The sequence below is a fragment of the Heptranchias perlo genome, chromosome 6 (genome assembly GCF_035084215.1).
Source record: "Heptranchias perlo isolate sHepPer1 chromosome 6, sHepPer1.hap1, whole genome shotgun sequence".
Taxonomy (NCBI): domain Eukaryota; kingdom Metazoa; phylum Chordata; class Chondrichthyes; order Hexanchiformes; family Hexanchidae; genus Heptranchias; species Heptranchias perlo.
Genome location: NC_090330.1, coordinates 40,949,903 through 40,970,219, shown reverse-complemented (window position 1 = coordinate 40,970,219; position 20,317 = coordinate 40,949,903). Strand labels below are relative to the sequence as shown.

At 38.2% G+C, this 20,317-nt stretch overlaps 1 protein-coding gene across 1 annotated transcript in view; it reads right to left on the bottom strand.

Moving 5' to 3' along the window:
- Nucleotides 1-724: 724 nt before the first annotated feature.
- Nucleotides 725-20,317, bottom strand: part of edar (ectodysplasin A receptor) — a 74,836-nt gene continuing 55,243 nt past the window's right edge. Inside the window, exons 5-12 of the mRNA XM_067985434.1 lie at nt 17,958-18,043; nt 15,619-15,705; nt 12,382-12,510; nt 12,207-12,281; nt 10,974-11,049; nt 7,588-7,744; nt 3,792-3,852; nt 725-2,913 (exon numbers count right to left, since the gene is read on the bottom strand). Coding sequence (XP_067841535.1) covers nt 2,579-2,913; nt 3,792-3,852; nt 7,588-7,744; nt 10,974-11,049; nt 12,207-12,281; nt 12,382-12,510; nt 15,619-15,705; nt 17,958-18,043 — 1,006 coding nt within the window. The 3' untranslated portion in view covers nt 725-2,578. The remainder of the gene's footprint in view (nt 2,914-3,791; nt 3,853-7,587; nt 7,745-10,973; nt 11,050-12,206; nt 12,282-12,381; nt 12,511-15,618; nt 15,706-17,957; nt 18,044-20,317) is intronic.

Genomic DNA, 20,317 nt, shown 5'->3' with positions numbered 1-20,317 from the left:
TACCAAATCAAGGAACTGAATGTTTAACTTGAGAGAGCTTGGTAACTGTACAGAAGTAGGTGGATAGCGTCAGTCAGTATTTCTTGACCAGGTATTCTCAGTTCCCTAAGTCTTCATAAATTAAAGCCTTGAGTTTCAGAATCATCTTTGTCACTCTTCTGTGAGCCCTCTCCAATTTGCCAATGTCTTTTTGAAGGTATATACTACCCAGAATTTAACACAATATTATAAATGTGGATTTGCCAATTTGATGTAGGGATTTAAAATAACTAGTTTTGACTGAAATGTATGCCTTCAAGATTCTTCCCATTCTTGATAATACCTTCACATTGACTGGATACCTTAAACGAACAGAAGGCAAAAGTCCTAGGGGATCATCACGGAAGGATGGTGAGCAGTCTGAATTGTTAATGTTCTGCTTTCCTTTTTAAACCTCTTATCCATTTCCAGATCACTCCAGGATAGCATCATTGCTTTGACTAAAACTTTAATGTTAAAATGAAGTAAAAAGTTTTTATTTAAAAAAATATCCAACTGTATCACTATTACCAAATATAAGAACAACATAATGGCACTCAGCAACAAAGAGTTGGATCTTTTATGTATACCGTGTGATTACACCTGCAGTGATACTGAGATTGATTTTATTGGCTGATGTCTTAGTTTCTGTACTATACTGACCGTAATTAGCCTTGGATCAAAAACAAAGTCAATAAATTGAACATTTATTTGCAAGATATTTTATTTATTGCTGTTTCATACTACAAATTATGTACATTTGAATAAATTATACATACAGTTTATTCCTAGAAAAATGTATCACGTTAAGATAAACATGAAACAAATCTGCAGAATTTATCCTGCTTACATGGCTTACAGGAGACCAGCTCAGTAGATTTTGAAAGCTCATCTCCATGATTTTCTATGCGCTCTTTCTATTTACAAAAAGAACTGGTAATAAGTAAGGAAAATTGAATGTGTAATACTGATTGGTCCCTTTGCGACCGAAGGAAAAAAAAATAGAAATTGCCACCGTGGTCTCAAATATTCAACTCTTTAATAATTAACAGCAGAGTTGTCCAGTCTCACTCGTTTTCATTTAAAAATGGAACATATTTTAAGGTACTTTCAAAAATGAACCAAGCTTTATGTGCTTAAATGGGTTTGTGACCTATCTCTCACTTTTTGATTATAATTTTCTCTCCTAACATTTCCTTGCATTAGTGGTTCTGCCACTACATGTATTGACTGTCATAATATTGAGATTCAGTATACCACTAAAACAATATAATGAGTTTTCCAACATTTTACATTTTGAGTGCCTAAAACATAATGTATAGGTGGAAAGACAAACACAATGATGAGCTTAACACTGTAGCTATAAGGCTGTCTGGTGATTGCAGAGCAGGATCTATAGATTTTAAATAAAATCTATCACTTTGATTCTTCTTTTCTTTGTATCCTATAAAGAAGACTTCAGCATTATTAAATGTTTACCATAAAGTAGCATTATAGATTTGTGCTTTCACAAACCACCTGATGCCAGGTTATATCAGGTTTGTCAACACTTTCATGAATATAACTTTTGCTGCTGTTACTTGAAATATGCTTTAAGTATTCATTTAAAATATTTATATTGATAAGTACTAAGGAAAAAAATAGAGAAGGTTAAAACCTAGCATATTCCTATGGGGCTTCTGTTGCATTGATTTAGGGGTGACAATTTACTTAGATGCTGCAGACCAATAGCTGTGAAAATATCATCCCAGTATCACATTTAATAAATTTAATTTCAGAGATAAAATTCATGCTTTTTAAGTCCACATCGCACTTTAAAATAACTTGCTTCAGCATGAGATTTACAAAGTAATAAATTTCATGCAATCATATATGAACACAAAAGGAATTTTAAAATGTAAATCAAAAATTGTCCGTTTTTGTATGACATTTAAAATGTGTTTAGAAACTTTCAACAGGACAGGAGATGCAAGTAATTGACTGATATACTGCCTCTTATGCTTCCTATGCTGCATCGCAAATTAAGAGACCATTTTCCAACAGTCAGCAAATTCACTCATAGGCTGTAGATCCAACCCTATTACTTTGGTCTTTCATGCATTTTAGGCCCCTATATTGTCTCTGGCTCTGTTTTACACAGGGAAATACCACTAGAAAGCAAATCATGGTACATAGATCATTTAGGGAGATGTGTAGGAGCAGGTCAGGTTACAGCCACATTTCCATTCATGTTTGGCACGTAAGCATAATTTTCTTGTGTTTAGTGCACTGCAGATTGAACAGCCTAGGGACTGTATTTTTGGTACTCTAAAACTAACTTGTTCAAATTGCTCCTGAACTTTTTTTTAAATGTCCCTTAATGAGATGTCTCCTGAGAACAGACTAACACAAAGCATGTCAGGGTCCTGAATAGAAATTAAGGAGCTTGAATACAGAGCCTTTCTCTAGAGTTTCACTATTGTCTTTTGCCACATTGGTCCTAGGACTCTTAGTAAGTATTAACAAATGACATATTCTGGACCCACAAACAATACTTCACATGACATTTACTGCACAGTGACTACAAATTTGGACATTTGGGTAAGATAGCAGGATTGGCTATCGGTGTACTTTGTGTGCACTCTAGAACATCCATACACAAGGCCTCTACAGCGTCCATCCTTTCAATATGTACAAGCCTGGTCAGCAGATCAGGGATGCTGTAACCTGCTGTGCTTATACGGTCGAAGAGTTGCATTCCATCTGTCATTCCACCTATTTCATCCCTCTTCAGCCCAAAACTCTCTGCCAGATGACGCCATGTTTTTACAATAGCTTTATCCGTGCTGTAGGTAGAGCTCAGCATTCTGCTGGTTTTCTCGAGACAGTCAAAAGGCAGTTCTGTAGGACTGAGTCCTGAAAATATGAATTATAGTAATTTGTTAAAATTAAAATATATCACTTGTACGATACAAGTTTCAGAATAGCTAGGAGACTTGTAGGAATGAAATGTTGCCCTGCCACCCCCTCGTCTGTCTAGAGCTGCAGTTTCCCAGTATTTTTAAATTTACAAAAGTAGTCTGGGATCTCTTAAAATTATTAAAAGTGGTCCACAGAATTAAATAACACAACCCAATAGCTTTATTCTGAAGTATTTAAAAGGTATATGTGTGAGATTTTCAGTAATCATAGCACATAAATTGTTCAGACATTTGACCTCAGGGCAGAAAAGCTTTCTATCCCTATATATTGCACCCAATGAATGTTGTGAATTGTAATGAGGACCAACAACGGGTTTGGATTTTTCAGCAGGGAACTCTATTCGCAAAAGAGACCAATATGGCATCCATCATTTTGACTTTGTGAATTTATCCAGACATGAATTGACACAAATTTGGAGGAAAATGAAATGCCATTTTTCTTCTTGAATCATGAATCCTAAAATATAGGAGGGGATTTTTTTAAATGATAAAAAAAGAAATTACTGATAGAAAATTGGCAACATAATGAACCATTTAAAATAAATTACAGTGCATTTCGTACATCCAATGATACCAGAACTCATGATAATGACTAGCTGTTTTTCTCAATAACTATGTGCACATGTAAAGTTCAATTCGGTTACATTTCCAAATAGATTTTATTAGTTAGGTAATTAAGTGATATTGAAAAAGTCAGCATGCTTTATCATTTTTTATATTTTTCTCTCAAGGCTTATGGGTTAGGGAAAATTCACAAAGTTGATAATTTATGGCTTGAAAAGTTTTGCAAACAATAGATCCCTGATGCATTACCTTCTGTGAAACTGCACACTTTCTTGCACAATTCAAGTATCTTTTCCCTTCGGGTCTGTATCTGGAAAATTAACAAAAAACATTTTCAGTTATAAGAATAATCATTTGGCTAAGAACCAAATACTGGTAGTACATTTATATAGAGAGATCCTCTCTATCAATCTTTGGGAGGTGTATAAAAAGCACATTAATCTGAAGGTTGTACCACATAGGTTTTATTATGCACTGGTAGTCACACATGCAGTCCTGTGTACAATCCTGGTTGATGTACTACAGTAAGAATAACATCTCATCTGAAGGACAACACTTCTGACAATATCAATGCCGTGGCAAAATGTCAAGCTTAAGTGGGACTGATAAGGAACCCATAACTGTCTGACCCCAAACATTCTAGCAATGGAGCCAAGCTGATGGTAAATTCTTATTCCTAAGTATCATGGAGCCAACGGTTTGACAGGAAATATCCTCTCTTAACCTAGCAAAATACAAAATCACAACACACTATAAGGTATGGCAGCATTGTGGTTATGTTGCTAGACTAGTAATTTAGAGGCCTGGACTAATAATCCAAAGAATGTGAGTTCAAATCCCACCGTAGCAGTTTGAGAATTTTAATTCAGTTTTTTTTAAAAATGGAAATAAAAAGCTGGTTGGTATCAGTAAAAGATAAAGCTGTCATAAAACCCTAACTGGTTCACTAATGTCCTCTAGGGAAGGAAACCTGCTGTCCTTACCCAGTCTGGCCTACATGTGACTCCAGTCCCACATCAATGTGATTGACTCTTAAGTGGCATAGCAAGCCACTCAGTTGTATCAAATCGCTACCACAAGGACTGCAGTGGTTCAAGAAGAAAGCCCACCATCACCTTCTTGGGGCAACTAGGGATAGGCAATAAATGCTGGTCTTGCCAGTGATGCCCATATCCTAAGAATGAATAAATAAAAAATATATATTTTAATCAGGAAGGGGGATGGCCAGTTAATTTGCCAGTGCAAAATAACACTTTTTATTAAGTATAATGCTGGAAATGCAAACTTCTACATGTTAGTATTTTAATATGATCTGCTTACACCACAGATTCAGTTCTATGCCATGGTGTACAGAAACATGAAATGAGAATATTAAAAAAATAAGTAAACACTTAAGGAAAAATGGCAATAAGACTATTGTAACTCTACACCCCTGGGGTCAAGGTATATGAATGAAACTTTTCTTTTTAATTTTAATTTATTAAAAGCATTTATGTGGTTTTGTGCATGAATTGACAATCTCACTCAGAGACAAAAGGCTAGCTAGTGTGGAGAATGGAAATATTCTCATAGATGCTGTACAGATTAGGTTACGCTACATTGTTGGGATAGTGTAGGGGAAACTTTACTATGCATATAACCTACGCTGTACCTGACCTGCGAGCTCCTGATGCTGACACTGGGTGCAAAAGATGGAAAGACTAGCAAGAGTAAACATGGGTCCCTTAGAGGCAGAGATAGGAGAAATTATAATGGGGAATAAGGAAATGGCAGAGACGTTAAACAAATATCTTATATCTGTCTTCACAGTAGAATACACAAAAAACATACTAGAAATATTGGGGAACCAAGGGTCTAATGAGAGGGATTAACTTAAAGTAATTAAGATTAGTAAAGAAAAAGTTTTAGAAAAATTAATGGGACTAAAAGCCGACAAATCCTCTGGACCTGATGGCCAACATCCTTGGGTTTTAAAAGAGGTGGCTGCAGAGATAGTGGATGCATTGGTTTTGATCTTCCAGAATTCCCCAGATTCTAGAACGGTCCCCGTGGATTGGAAGGTAGCAAATGTAACCCCGCTATTCAAGGAGGGAGAAAGAAAACAGGGAACTATAGGCCAGTTAGCCTGACATCAGTAGTAGGGAAAATGCTAGAATCTATTATTAAGAACATAGTAACAGGGCACTTAGAAAATCATAATATGTTTAGGCAGAGTCAACACGGATTATGAAAGGGAAATCATGTTTGACAAATTTAGAGTTTTTTGAGGGTGTAACTAGCAGGGTAGATAAAGGGGAACCAGTGGATATAGTATATTTGGATTTTCAAAAGGCATTCGATAAGGTGCCACATAAGAAGTTGTTACACACGATTAGGGTTTATGGGATTGGGGGTAATATATTCGCAAGGATTAAAGATTGGTTAACAGACAGAAAACAGAGAGTAGGAAAAAACAGGTCATCTTCGGGTTGGCCGGTTGTGACTAGTGGAGTGCCATAAGGATCGGTGCTTGGGCCTCAGCTATTTACAATCCATATTAATGACTTAGATGAAGGGACCGAGTGTAATGTATCCAAGTTTGCTGACGATACAAAGGTAAGCTGTGAGGAGGATGCAAAGGGATAGACAGGTTAAGTGAGTGAGCAAGAAGGTGATAGATGGAGTATAATATGGGGAAATGTGAGGGTATTCACTTTGGTAGGAAAAATAGAAAAACGTAATAGTTTTTAAATGGTGAGAAACTATTAAATGTTGGTGTTCAGAGGGATTTCGGTGTCCTTGTACTCGAAACACAGAAAGTTAACATGCAGGCACAGCAAGCAATTAGGAAGACAAATGGTATGTTGGCCTTTATTTCAAGGGGGTTGGAGTACAAGAGTAAGGAAGCCTTGCTGTAGTTGTACGGGGCTTTGGCGAGACCTCACCTGGAGTACTGTGTACAGTTTTGGTCTCCTTACCTAAGAAAGGATATACTTGCCTTAGAAGCAGTGCAACAAAGGTTCACTAGATTGATTCCTGGGATGAAAGGGTTGTCCTGTGAGGAAAGATTTGAGTAGATTGGGCCTCTCTGGAGTTTAGAAGAATGAGAGGTGATCTCATTGAAACATATAAGATTCTAAGAGGGCTTGACAGGATAGATGCTAAGAGGATGTTTCCCCTGGCTGGAGAGTCTGGAACTAGGGGACACAGTCTCAGGATAAGGGTACGGACATTTAGAACAGAGATGAGGACAAATTTCTTCACTCAGAGGGTCGTGAATATTTGGAATTCTCTACCCGAGAGGGCTGTGGATGCTCAGTCAGTGTATTCAAAACTGAGATCGATAAATTTTTGGACACTAAGGGAATTAAGGGATATGGGGATCGGGCAGGAAAGTGGAGTTGAAGTCGAAGATCAGCCATGATCTGATTGAATGGCGGAGCAGGCTCGAGGGGCTGTATGGCCTACTCATGCTCCTATTTTTTATGTTCTGATGTTCTTAAAAGTGTTTCATTTCCCAGCACTAGAATTTGTCACCTTGAAAACAAGAGTTATATTGCCATCACTTATGATAGCCTGCATCCGCTCTGCTAAATGGACATAAAGAAACTTCCATTTATAAAGCGCCGTTCACACCCTCAGCACGTGCTAAAGTTCTTCACAGTCAATAAAGTAGTCATTGTTGTTACATAGGCAAATGTGGCAGTCAATTTGCAAACAGCAAGGTCCCATGAACAGCAAAAGCGATAAATGGTGGCGTTGGTTGAGGGATAAATGTTGTTCTGGACACCAGCTCAAATAGAGCTGTGGGATATTTTATGCCCATCTGAATAGGCAGACAGGGCTTGGTCTAACGTATCATCTGAAAGCTTGCATCTTTCTAGAAATAGGATACCAGGAATAGCAGTGGGAACAGGATCAAATGCTTTATCTGATCATGGATGAGTTAGGTGGTGTGCCTCTGTGGTGACTCCTTCAATTGCTGTACATTTTCAAATATATCTCTGGAGTAATGTATAATATTCCCAGATCCCGTCTGCATTTTATTTCATGTAGAAAGACTTACCCCAGTTGCTTTGTTGTTTGCTGATTTATCTCTCGTTAAAGGAACCAGTGACAGGAGGCATAAATCAGACATTCCCCGCTTGTCTAATGCAGCTTCTTCATCACTGTCCATACTCCGACTCAAAAGCTGCTCATTTTCTGAGGAAGCATCATTTTCACTGGGGAAGAAAACACATTGTCAACATGAACACAACAGGAAATATTGTGCAAAAAATATAATTTACATCAAGATTTATCTATGCACTGAAACATATTTATTTCTTCATTCTGCATCTCTATGTAGAAGAAGTTAAACACTAAGCTTAAGGGTAATCAGCTAAATCTTGTAACCAGCCCTGATATTTACTTAAAATAGTAATGTAGGCAGGGTAGTCAAGGCTAAAATATTGGAGTTCTTCAAAATAGAGTTAGATGCTATGATGGAAAAGTTAGTGTACCAGAGAACTGTGCTTAAATAGGCCAAATGGTCTTTTCTCATCCTTGACTGATAGTATAATAGTATCACAGTAGATACAGCACAGGAGGAGGCCACTCGGCCCATCGTGCCTGTGCGGTTCTTTCAATGAGCTATCCAATTAGTCCCATTCCCCTACTCTTTCCCCTTAGCCCTGTCAATTTTTTCCCTTGAAGTATTTATCCAATTCCCTTTTGAAAGTTACTATTGAATCTGCTTCCACCACCCTTTCAGGCAGTGCATTCCAGATCATTACAACTCGCTGAGTAAAAAATTATTTCCTCATGTTGCCTCTGGCTCTTGCTGATCACCTTAAATCTGTGTTACTGACCATTCTGTCACTGGAAATAGTTTCTCCTTATTTACTTTATCAAAACCATTCATGATTTTGAAAACCTCTATCAAATCTCCTCTTAACCTTTTCTGCTCTAACGAGAACAACCCCAGCTTCTCCAGTCTCTCATCCCTGGTACCATTCTAGTAAATCTCTTCTGCACCCTGTCTAAGGCCTTGGCATCTTTCCTAAAGTGTGGTGTCCAGAATTGAATGTAATACTCCAGCTGCAGCCTAACCAGTGTTTTATAAAGGTTTTTGCATAGCTTCCTTGCTTTTGTACTCTATGCCTCTTTTAATAAAGCCCAGGACCCCATATGCTTTTTTAACAGCCTTCTCTACTTGTCCTGCCACCTTCAAAGATTTGTGTATATACTCCCCCAGGTCTCTCTATTCCTGCACTCCCTTTAAATTTGTACCATTTAGTTTATATCGCCTTTTCTCATTCTTCCTTCCAAAATTCATCACTTCACACTTCTCTGCCATGTGTCTGCCCATTTCACCAGTCTATGTCCTTCCGAAATCTGCTACTATCCACCTCACTGTTTACTATTTTTCTGAGTTTCACGTCATCGGCAAACTTTGAAATTATACCCTCTATACCCAAGTCCAGGTCATTAATATATATCAAAAAAAGCAATGGTCCAAATACCAACCCCTGGGGGACACCACTCTATACTTCGCTCCAGTCTGAAAAACAACCGTTCACCCCTACTCTGCTTTCTATCCTTTAGCCAATTTTATATCCACGCTGCCACTGTCCCTTTAATCCCTTGGGCTTTAATTTTGCTAACAAGGCTATTATGTGGTACTTTATCAAATGCCTTTTGAAAGTCCATGTCCACAACATCAACCGCACTACCCTCATCAACCTTCTCTGTTACTTCATCAAAGAACTCAATCAAGTTAGTCAAACATGATTTTCCTTTAACAAATTCGTACTGACTTTCATTTATTGGCCCATACTTTTCCAAGTGCCAATTAATTTTGTCCCCAATTATTGTCGCTAAAAGTTTCCCCAACACCGACGTTAGGCTGACTGGCCTGTAATTGCCGTGTTTATCACTCTACCCTTTTTTGAACAGGAGTGTAACATTTGCAATCCTCCAGTTCTCTGGCACTGTCCCCATTGCTAAGGAGGATTGGAAGATTGTAGCCAGAGCCTCTGCAATTTCCATTCTTACCTCCCTCAGTAACCTAGGTTGCATCCCATCTGGACAGGGTGACTTTTCTACTTTGAGTACTGCCAATCTTTTAAGTATCTCCTCTTTTTATCCAATCTAATATCGCTACCACCACCTCCTTTACTGCTACAATGGCAGCATCCCCTTCTCTAGTGAAACCAATGCAAAGTATTCATTTAATTCCTCTGCCTCCACAAGAAGATCTCCTTTTTTGTCCCTAATCGGTCCCACCCTTCCTTTGACTACCCTTTTACAATTTATATGTTTATAAAAGACTTTTGGTTTCGCTTTTATATTAGCTAATAATCTATTCTCATACTCTCTGCCCATCTTATTTCCTTTTTTAGATCTCCTCTGTACTTTCTGTATTCGGCTTAGTTCTCTACTGTATTATGAACCTTAATTTTGTCATAAACCTCCTTTTTCTGCTTCATTTTAATCTCTATATCTTTAGTCATCCAGGGAGCTCTAGCTTTAGATGTCCTTCCTTTCCCCCTCTTGTTGTTATATCAGTGTAGTACTACAGAAATATTAACAGTGTCTTACAGAGTTCTGAATGAGTTCAATTTCCCTGGTTTTCCTTTTCCCCCATATTGTGCCCTATTCACATAATAAACTAGTCAGCCCATTTCACTGACAACTCCATAGATACTGAACACTCAGTACTCTAAACACACATCAATGGAAATATATAATGGAATAAAAATATTCAAAGTACCTTTCTAGAAATATACTAACAGATGTTTAACATATACAGGGGCTGATAATGCAGCTCTGGTGCTTCCCGTGCATCATGAGCCACTGGCACTGATACTGGATAGGCGCTATATATGCCTGAGCACAAATGAGCTGATCTCCCTGATTAAAGGGAGTTCAGAATATTTTCACAATTTACTGTGGACAATCCATGTGCATCTCGTGATGTGCCAGAAGCACCAGAGCCACATTGTAGGGTGCCAGCAGCTAGTAAAGGGCTGATGAGTGACCACTATACACCGGATGCTTCTCTGGTATGTGGGCAGAGGCATCAGGGAAGGCTGTAAAGTTGAATGAGTGCCCAAATATTTTTACAAATTTAGAATTGGAGACCTGGACTGTATTGTACATCTGGCAAATGTGTCTGTCTAACCAAAATGGGGATAAAATATTTAGAAAGAAAGGTATGTGTTGTTAGAGCTTCGAATTTTTTTTTCTAAATAGAATGCAATCCCACAATTGAGAGTCATTGCAGATTCAGGTGGATATAAAACAAAAATGGTTTTCTACTTTTATGTTCTTTCTTAATAATAATGTGCTAAGAACATCCATTATTAAATTTATATCAGTTGGCAGGAGTTGTATGCTTACTATTAATATTAAAAACCTTAGGCTAACAACAAATACGTAAATTACAGAAACTGGTGCAAATTAACTTACTTTTTCACAGTCTTAGGTGGAACTGCCTTCAGTTTATTATCAAATTCACCTTTCTCAGAGAATATTACAACATTTTCTGTCAAAAAATAAAATGAAAATGGATTCAAGGCCTAAAAGATAACTAGTATGAATGTAGACATTGAACAGTATTTGTTTAAGACAAATTTTATTCAGGCAAGTCCTTCATTATGGTAAAGGATTCAATTCAAATACAAGGCAATATCAGTCAGGAAGTTAAGAGTAAGGTTGCAAGTGGCGTACCCCATGTGTCAGTGCTGGGTCTACTTTTGTTCTCCATGTATAGAGATGATTGGGACTTGGGTACGGGTATAGGGAATATAATCTCGAAATTTGCTGAAACATTAAAATTGGAGGTTTGACAGTGAGGACTATAAAAGACTTCAGGAAGACATAGACAGGTTAGCGGAATGGGTAGATAGGTGGCATATTCTATCTAATGTGGGTAAGTGTGAGGCAATACATTTTGGGAGAAAAATACATGGAATGGAAGTATACACTTAATGGAAAAACCCTGAAAGCTGTGGATAAACAGAGAAACCTTGGATTCAAAAGTATTAGGATTTTCTCAATAGAATACATCAAAAACATCAAAATACATCATCAACATACTGTGCCACAGATTGCATTCAAAATGTGACACATGGGGAGTTCCTGATCTCAACTGTAGCACTGTAGGGAGGCAGTGAAAAGCTATAGGCAGGGAAGGAGAATTAGAGTGCCAGTTACTCCCATGCGCCTCCTAGTCAAAGAACAGAATCACAGGTCTCCAAACTACCCTGTCAGCTGAGGAAGGTGGGTGGCTGTCTGGAACGGGGAGATCCGACAAAAGAGGGAAAATATTACAAAGAGAAACATAAGGGTTTTAAAACACAACACTTGTACTGATGTGAATCGGTGCTTAATTTCAAAAAGTGGAAAACCCAGATCTCTCAGGATCTTACAGATATTCCAGGAGCAAAAATATAAAGAAAAAAGTGTCACACTACAACCTGTGTTGTCAGAAACAAGTCTAGGAAATCAACACTATTCAAAACTTTTCCTCTGAGTCTCAAAATCAGAATCATTTTCAGTTATTGTAACTCCATACTTATATCCACTAGGTTTTAAATCTTGAAATGGATGCGTATATTGAAATGATATGACCTATATTTTGGATAGGATTGGATGCTCTTAGGACAAGTCTTAATGTAGATAATGATGAACTTTTCTTACCTTGTACTTCCTTCTTTTCTTCTTGGTTGTTGATCTGAGCTTCAACATTTTTTACAGAATGGCCACTGCAACAGGCTAAAATACAAGAGTGGTATACTTAGATTTTTGTCAAAATAAAAACTAAATTAAAAAAGTTTATTTCTTAAGTAAAATACAGTAACATGACCATACTCACCCTGGGTAGAAGACTTTGTCTTTAAAATGTAGAAAAGAACAATTAAAACAATGGCTATGGCCATTATAAATATGGTGGACATGGCAATTATCAAAGCAGTGCCCAGGTGTCCTTGTCCAGCCTGATCTACTAAGGAAAGGCAGAATTCAAGGAAAAAAATACATAAATATCTGAATTTTCTTTACGAGTTATGAATGTTAGTACTCTCCTGGCATACAATGACTTTGAAAACTTCAACCTCTGATAATATTGGAACACAAACATCAGGATCATCATCATTGTAGATAGCTGGCTTCTATGAATTTAAAAATGCAATTCATTTTTAACTAGGAGGTTTACTAATGAAACCACAATAATGTATTGTTAAATACTAAAACATTTCATTTCAACCAACACCAACAATCTACACCACAATATAACTAAGAACAAGAGAAGAACTAGAAAGTTGAGAGCATTCAGTTCAGTTCAGAGATGTCTAATGGATAGTGTGACCAGTTTTTTCAGTAACAATTAAAAAGCAGAATACACCTGATGAATCAGAAAAAAAAAGTTGATTGCAGATGGCTCACTGAAGGAATAACCTAAATGCAGTTTGAATCACAGAGAGGGAGATAGACAAAATCAGATCACTATAGAACAGGATTCATGTTGAATCCAATGGTCTATCCATTTACAGAGCAATGAGGTCATAAGCCTTTTTGCTAATACTATAGGTTTAAATAGCAAACATATGATTGCTATCAGTTATGCTGCTAAGCTGAGGGTTGTTACATTAAGTTGAACCCAAATAAGGCTATGAGCATGTAATTCTGAACTGAGCCACATAATATTAAGTTGAACCCAGATACTGTGGTGATGCTATAATTCTGTAAAAAAGGTATTGTACTATTTGTGATTATTACTTCGATAATCATGTTATCTTTGCACGTGTAGAGATGTAGTGCCATACTGTGGGGGGGGAGATGTTAATGGTGTAAGACAAGGGACATTGTTTGGACCCCTATTACTTCCTCTCTACATAAATGACTTGGATGCAGGTATCAAATGCAAGCTTATTAATTTTGAAGATGGTACTAAAGTAGGGAGAGCAGTAGATACAGAGGATGTAGTTAATGACTGCAGAATGATTAAAATCAGTTGTGCAATTGGGCAGATAAATTACAAATGAAATTTAATACTGCCCTATACGATGTACATATAGGGGAAAGGGACCTGGGAGTAACAGTACAATACTAATTTTCAATGACAAATCAATGTGGAGAAGCAATTTAAAAACAAACAGAATGTTGGAATACATAGCTTGAATAGTGGAGTATAAGTCTACAGAACTCCTGCTGAGGCTTTACAAAGCCTTCGTCAGACCACACTTGGAATACTGCATACAGTTTTGGTCACCATGCTTCAAATGGGCTTATATGTACTGGGGAGAGTGCAGAGAAGACCAACAAGAATGATCCCAAGTATAAAAAGAATGAGCTATGAGGATAGGCTAGAGAAGCCCTGCAGTCCAGATAGAAAAAACTTAAAGGGGGAACCTCACTGATGTGTATAAAGTATTGAAAGGTATATATGAAGACAAAGTCAACATGGGTTTATGAAAGGGAAATCGTGTTTGACAAACCTACTGGAGTTTTTTGAGGATGTAACTGGTAGAATAGATAAGGGAGAACCAGTGGATGTGGTGTATTTGGATTTTCAGAAGGCCCTTGATAAAGTCCCACATAAGAGGTTAGTATGCAAAATTAAAGCACATGGGATTGGGGGTAATAAACTGGCATGGATTGATAATTGGTTAACAGACAGGAAACAGAGAGTAGGAATAAATGGGTCTTTTTTGGGGTGGCAGGTGGTGACTAGTAGGGTACCACAGGAATCAGTGCTTGGGCCCCAGCTATTCACAATATATATCAATAATTTGGATGAGGGAACCAAATGTAATATTTCAAAGTTTGCTGATGTCACAAAACTAGGTGGGGTTGTGAGTTGTGAGGAGGATGCAAAGAGGCTTCAAGGCGATTTAGACAAGTTGAGTGAGTGGGCAAGTACATGGCAGATGCAGTATAACATGAATAAATGTGAAGTTATCCACTTCAGAAGGAAAAACAGAAAGGCAGAGTATTATTTAAATGGTGATAGATTGGGAAATGTTGACGTACAAAGGGACCTGGGTGTCCTTGTACACCAGTCACTGAAAGCAAACATGCAGGTGCAGCAAGCAGTTAGGAAGGCAAATGATATGTTGGCCTTCATTGCAAGAGTATTTGAGTACAGGAGCAAGGATGTCTTACTGCAGTTATACAGGGCCTTGGTGAGACCACACCTGGAGTAATGTGTGCAGTTTTGGTCTCCTTACCTAAGAAAGGATATACTTGCCATAGAGGGAGTGCAGCGAAGGTTCACCAGACTGATTCCTGGAATGGCAGGACTGTCGTATAAGGAGAGATTGGGTCGACTAGGCCTGTATTCACTAGAGTTTAGAAGAACGAGAGGGGATCTCATTGAAACGTATAAAATTCTGACAGGGCTGGACAGACTGGATGCAGGGAGGATGCTTCCCCTGGCTGGGGGCTCTAGAACGAGGGGTCATAGTCTCAGGATATGGGGTAGGACATTTAGGACTGAGATGAGGAGAAATTTCTTCACTTGGTGGTGAACCTGTGGAATTCTCTACCACAGAAGGCTGTGGAGGCCAAGTCACTGGATATATTTAAGAAGGAGATTGATAGATTTCTAGACACAAAAGGCATCAAGAGATATGGGGAGAGAGCGGGAATATGGTATTGAGATAGAAGATCAACCATGATTATATTGAATGGCGGAGCAGGCTCGAAGGGCCAAATGTCCTACTCCTGCCCCTGTTTTCTGTTTCTATGTTTCTATGTATATAAAGTGAACCTAGAATACTAGCATAAATTTTCTGTTCACTACCACTTTAAAATAGCTTTGTCAGTTTGGGTTTCTTCCATGACTGAGAGTTGAAAACTCAAAACCTTCACCTTCCCACCCAGCCAGCCTCTCCATTCCCCGCCCCCTTTCTCAAATCCATTGTATCCCTTTTCCTTCATTATAAAGTGCCCTGAGAGATCTTTCTGCACTTGAGAAGCACTATATAAATGCACCCTGTCAGTGAACGCCCAACTCAACAGCCCTCCAGAATATATTTTCATTTATAAAGTTTCAAGCACAAAGTTGTTAGTTTATATGACAATGAAACATCCATAACAAGTGATGTCTTACCTTTGTGAGTTTCTTGTAGTATGGGAGGGTTTGCATTGATAACTGTGGTACTGCTTGAAATACTTGAAGACAGAGTAATGCCCAAGCCTATGAAGCAATAATAGAGATTGTCACCTATTTTTAATATAAAAGCAAGACACAAAATGCAGTGTTCAATTATTTCATGTATATTTTGCCACCATCATCATTTTTACCAGTTAAACAAATTTGGAAAGAAAATAATGTCAATTTATTAAGTATAATATATCAACTTTGAATCATATTTTTGGGCAAGAATTGTATTTATTTAAGTTGGTAGGTTCCAGAATGAGTCAGAATAATGATTATTAAAACATTAATTGAATAAAAATAGAAGCTATCATACAGCAACAATGTACTGTACATGTGCTTATATACTGTGGAGGAGAACTAATGATGGGTTGATTTCATCTTTCAGAATCTAAAATAGGAAGTGTATTCTTTACTTGAACATTCAAATAACATGAACATTACCATACACTAGTTGAAATTTGACACTGGCTTAAATTCAACAATTTTCTATGCTTAGAATGCACAGATCAATTTATTATTTTCAAACAGCAGCTTATCCAATATTTTCCTCTGTGTCTTATTTTTAACAAACTCCTTGTTTGTAAAGACTTCTACAAATTTGTTAAAATTAAAGCACAGAGAAAATAATGGGACACATCTTGCTTTTATTTTCATAGTGTTGTTTTAGACAGTTTTAGACTCTTTTGTATTTTTTTTAAAAAGCAGTGTGTGCATTTTTCCAAGAATTCAATATAGCAGAATAATTAGTGCACTGTAAATTGAAACAAGTTTCTTACTTGTTTTTTGTTTGGTGCCAATATACATTACAATAAACAACAAACAACACTGGTTATCTGCTGCTGTTAATGCCTATTAAATTCTATCTTGTTCAAAGAATTAATTCATTCATACCTAAGGCAACTTTGTGTTTTGATTGGGTCCAAACAAGTCTTTGAATTAGAATACCTTTACATGATTAAACACAACTGTGAGGGACAGGCTGAGTCTCCTCTACTGACCGTCAGAGCTGACACTAGCAGCCCTTTTTTCCAAACAGGAAAATATCAAAAATGTCTTCATAATTAAGATGAATCTACCAATGGAATGGTAAGTCATATGTATGTTTATGTGTATGATTCACAGGTTACCCTGTGCCCTCTTTTGCATGTTACAGTTACAGTTACAGAGGCCTGGGAGCAGGGCCATCTGTCTGTCCTCTTGGTACAGGTAAGAGAAAGAAAGAATACAATAGCACTAACATGTATGCGTGTACCATTGTAGGGATAGGCTGGGTAATTGAATGACTCCGCCTCAGGTTTCACCCCGCAATTAACCACCTTGCTCAAATGTCCAGTATAATAAATATATGCATATGTTATTGCTTAAATATTGCAGCAGAAAGCCATTGAATATTAAAGAGATAGTGAGCAGGACCTTATTAACTCAGCAATGCCATTTGGAATTATGCAATGCTGGATAAGTTTATTCAAATCTTAAATTATTTCTCAGTTATATTTGTCATGCAAAGAAGGGATTCCCATTCTGCCAGCACTTAAAATGAGCGGTCTCCTTTCTAGATTTTTTTAAAGCCAAAATTTAAACAAAAGTATCTGGAAGGGTTGACAGGAGGGGGAGGCCAGGGAGGGAGGGTAGGGGTAGGGGTAGGATCTGCACTGATGGCAATGGCTTGTTTTTTTCTCTTTTCAGGACCAACGACCTATTGGGATAAATTTTGTCTTGGAGCAGATCGGCTGCCCATATTAGAACCTGCTCGATCCACTGATTTCAGCATTTTCTGTTTCAATTTCAGACTTTCTGTCTCTGCAGATTTCATGGTTTCTTTGTTTTTTCAATTTTTTCCCAGTTTCTTTTTCTTGTTATCGGTGAGAAGGTGTTTTCATCCCCTCTCTTTGTTTAATTCAAAATCAGGTTCTGAAATGAAAAGACTCTTTTCTAACCCAACTGTACCAGCTAATTCCACAAAATCATAATTATAAAAAATCTATTGCGCTCTGATGGCTCATTGGCTAAATGCACCTCCATGGTGTGCTGTTGAACCGTATAGATCAGAAAGATTCCAGGTTTGATTCCCGCTCTGTGGGGATTTAGCTTATTTCAGCCAGCGTGGCAGAGAAGTTGCTACATTTAGCCTCATAGATTACAATGTTGGGTGAGGACTGGATTAGACTAATCTGTAATATGCACTTTGGTCAAATAGTCTGTGGAAGGTGACCTAGCACAAATCATTGTAGAGGGGAGAACATTGAAATATATTTTTGAATTATTTATATGCTCAAGAGGTGACTCACATTCCTTTGTGTTGGGAGGTGCCAGTGCACAGGAATGGCAAACCTTTGTATAGGTGTTTCTTGATCTATTGTCCAGTATGTAGTAACTGTAAATAAAGACCATATATATGTTAACAAAGCATACTGAGCACAAAATAGTGCCTCACAAGGAACAGTGGATAACTGTGTGACAAATTAAAGATTATGCCAAAATCACTGAACAGCAAAGAGTAAGAAAATCCTGTCAGTGTACACCAATCACCAATAAACACAATTACAGTATTCAAACATTAGGAATTCAATAGGTTCCACTATTTAGGAACATAGGAACAGGAGTAGGCCATTCAGCCCCTCGTGCTTGCTCCGCCATTTGATAAGATCATGGCTGATCTAGCTCCATATACCTGCCTGTGGCCCATATCCCTTAATACCTTTCGTTGCCAAAAAGCTATCTATCTCAGATTTAAATTTAGCAATTGAGCTAGTATCAATTGCTGTTTGCGGAAGAGAGTTCCAAACTTCTACCACCCTTTGTGTGTAGAAATGTTTTCTAATCTCACTCCTGAAAGGTCTGGCTCTAATTTTTAGACTGTGCCCCATACTCCTAGAATCCCCAACCAGCGGAAATAGTTTCTCTCTATCCACTCTATCTGTTTCCCTTAATATCTTATAAACTTCGATCAGATCACCCCTTAACCTTCTAAAGTCTAGAGAATACAACCCCAATTTGTGTAATCTCTCCTCGTAACTTAACCCTTGAAGTCCGGGTATCATTCTAGTAAACCTACGCTGCACTCCCTCCAAGGCCAATATGTCCTTCCGAAGGTGCGGTGCCCAGAACTGCTCACAGTACTCCAGGTGCGGTCCAACCAGGGTTTTGTATAGCTGCAGTATAACTTCTGCCCCCTTGTACTCCAGTCCTCTACATATAAAGGCCAGCATTCCATTAACCTTATTGATTATTTTCTGCACCTGTTCATGACAATGTTCTTGGTAGCTTTAAAAAACACATCTTTTGACAAACAATATCCAATAACTAATATGGCAAAGTAGAAATTGAGAAATCTAGGGGAAGTTCTGTCAGCTTGTTTTAAAATAAATGCTGCACAACCTCAGCAAGGTGCCCTCAGAATCTCAGACACTGAGCTGAGGTTGTGCATCATTTATTTTAAAATGCTGAGCTGCCGTTGCGTGAAAGTAAACAGGATTTTGTAACATTTGCCTCTGAGGCAGCAGTGCTCTGGGTGAATGTCCAGATAATTATGAGCCCATGTTTCACATTAATTTTTATCACTGGTTGGTTTGTGTCAAACATAGAGGCAGAACTCCATCACACATTATTGCATTTCTTACAGTAGCATCTGATCATGTCAACAGTCAGGGGATGTTGCAATCATCTGCAACATCCCCTGACTGTTGACATGATCAGATGCTACTGTAAGAAATACTGTAATACTGCAATCATCTGATAGCAACAGGGTTAATATAACACCTGTAGTTTATTATACGATGCTTATCCCTTCAGTCTTAATCACCCTACAATGTCCGACCCAACATAACAGTACTATTAACCGGCTTTGAATTGAACATTCTCATCAATGGAAAGCCAGACAGTTCTTTGTCTCCTTTAAATATCTGGTTTAATTTTGATGTTACAAATCAAAACTGAAATGGAAATGCTCCAATGATGATGTCTATAAGGTTAATTGCCGAAGAGTGCTGACCTCTTATGTTGGTAAACAATGCACTGCAAGGTAGAAAACCTGCTGGTGAATGGGGTGCATGGATCGATCTCTGTGCCTGAACAAGTACGCCTGAGGCTCACCTGATATTGAGTCTCAGGCCGCTGTTAAATTACACTGGCGAGCTGCGGATACTTATTGGGTGTCTGCAGGCAACTCACTGGCAAAGAGGCCTAGAATATCATGCCGCTGCGTCGCTGGCAGCGCCCTCGGGTATGTCTTTAAAGGGGAAGGGAAGGCGACCGGGAGATTGGCAATCGGGAGGAGGGTGTCGGTGGTGATAGGGTTGTGGGGGGGAGTTCGAGGTCTTGATCAGGGAAGGTGAATGTGGTGATTGGGGAGGGGGGAGCAGTGACTGAAAGTAGCCCATGGTTTGAATGTATCACTGGGAGGAGCATCCCTGCACCTCCTGGCTCCACGTTCAGGTAATTATATTTCTAGACCAATGTTTGTCATCCAAGCAGACTGTAAATTTCTCATGTTCTGTTGTAGTTATCACAGTATTACATTTAATTAGATTCTTGACCAACAACTGGTTAAAGCAGTCAGTAGCTGAGCTATACCAGCCAGGAAACACACAGGTTTGCTCCCCAATCTGTGCTGATTTAGGTGATCTCAGCAGATATGCTGGTAGGAGTG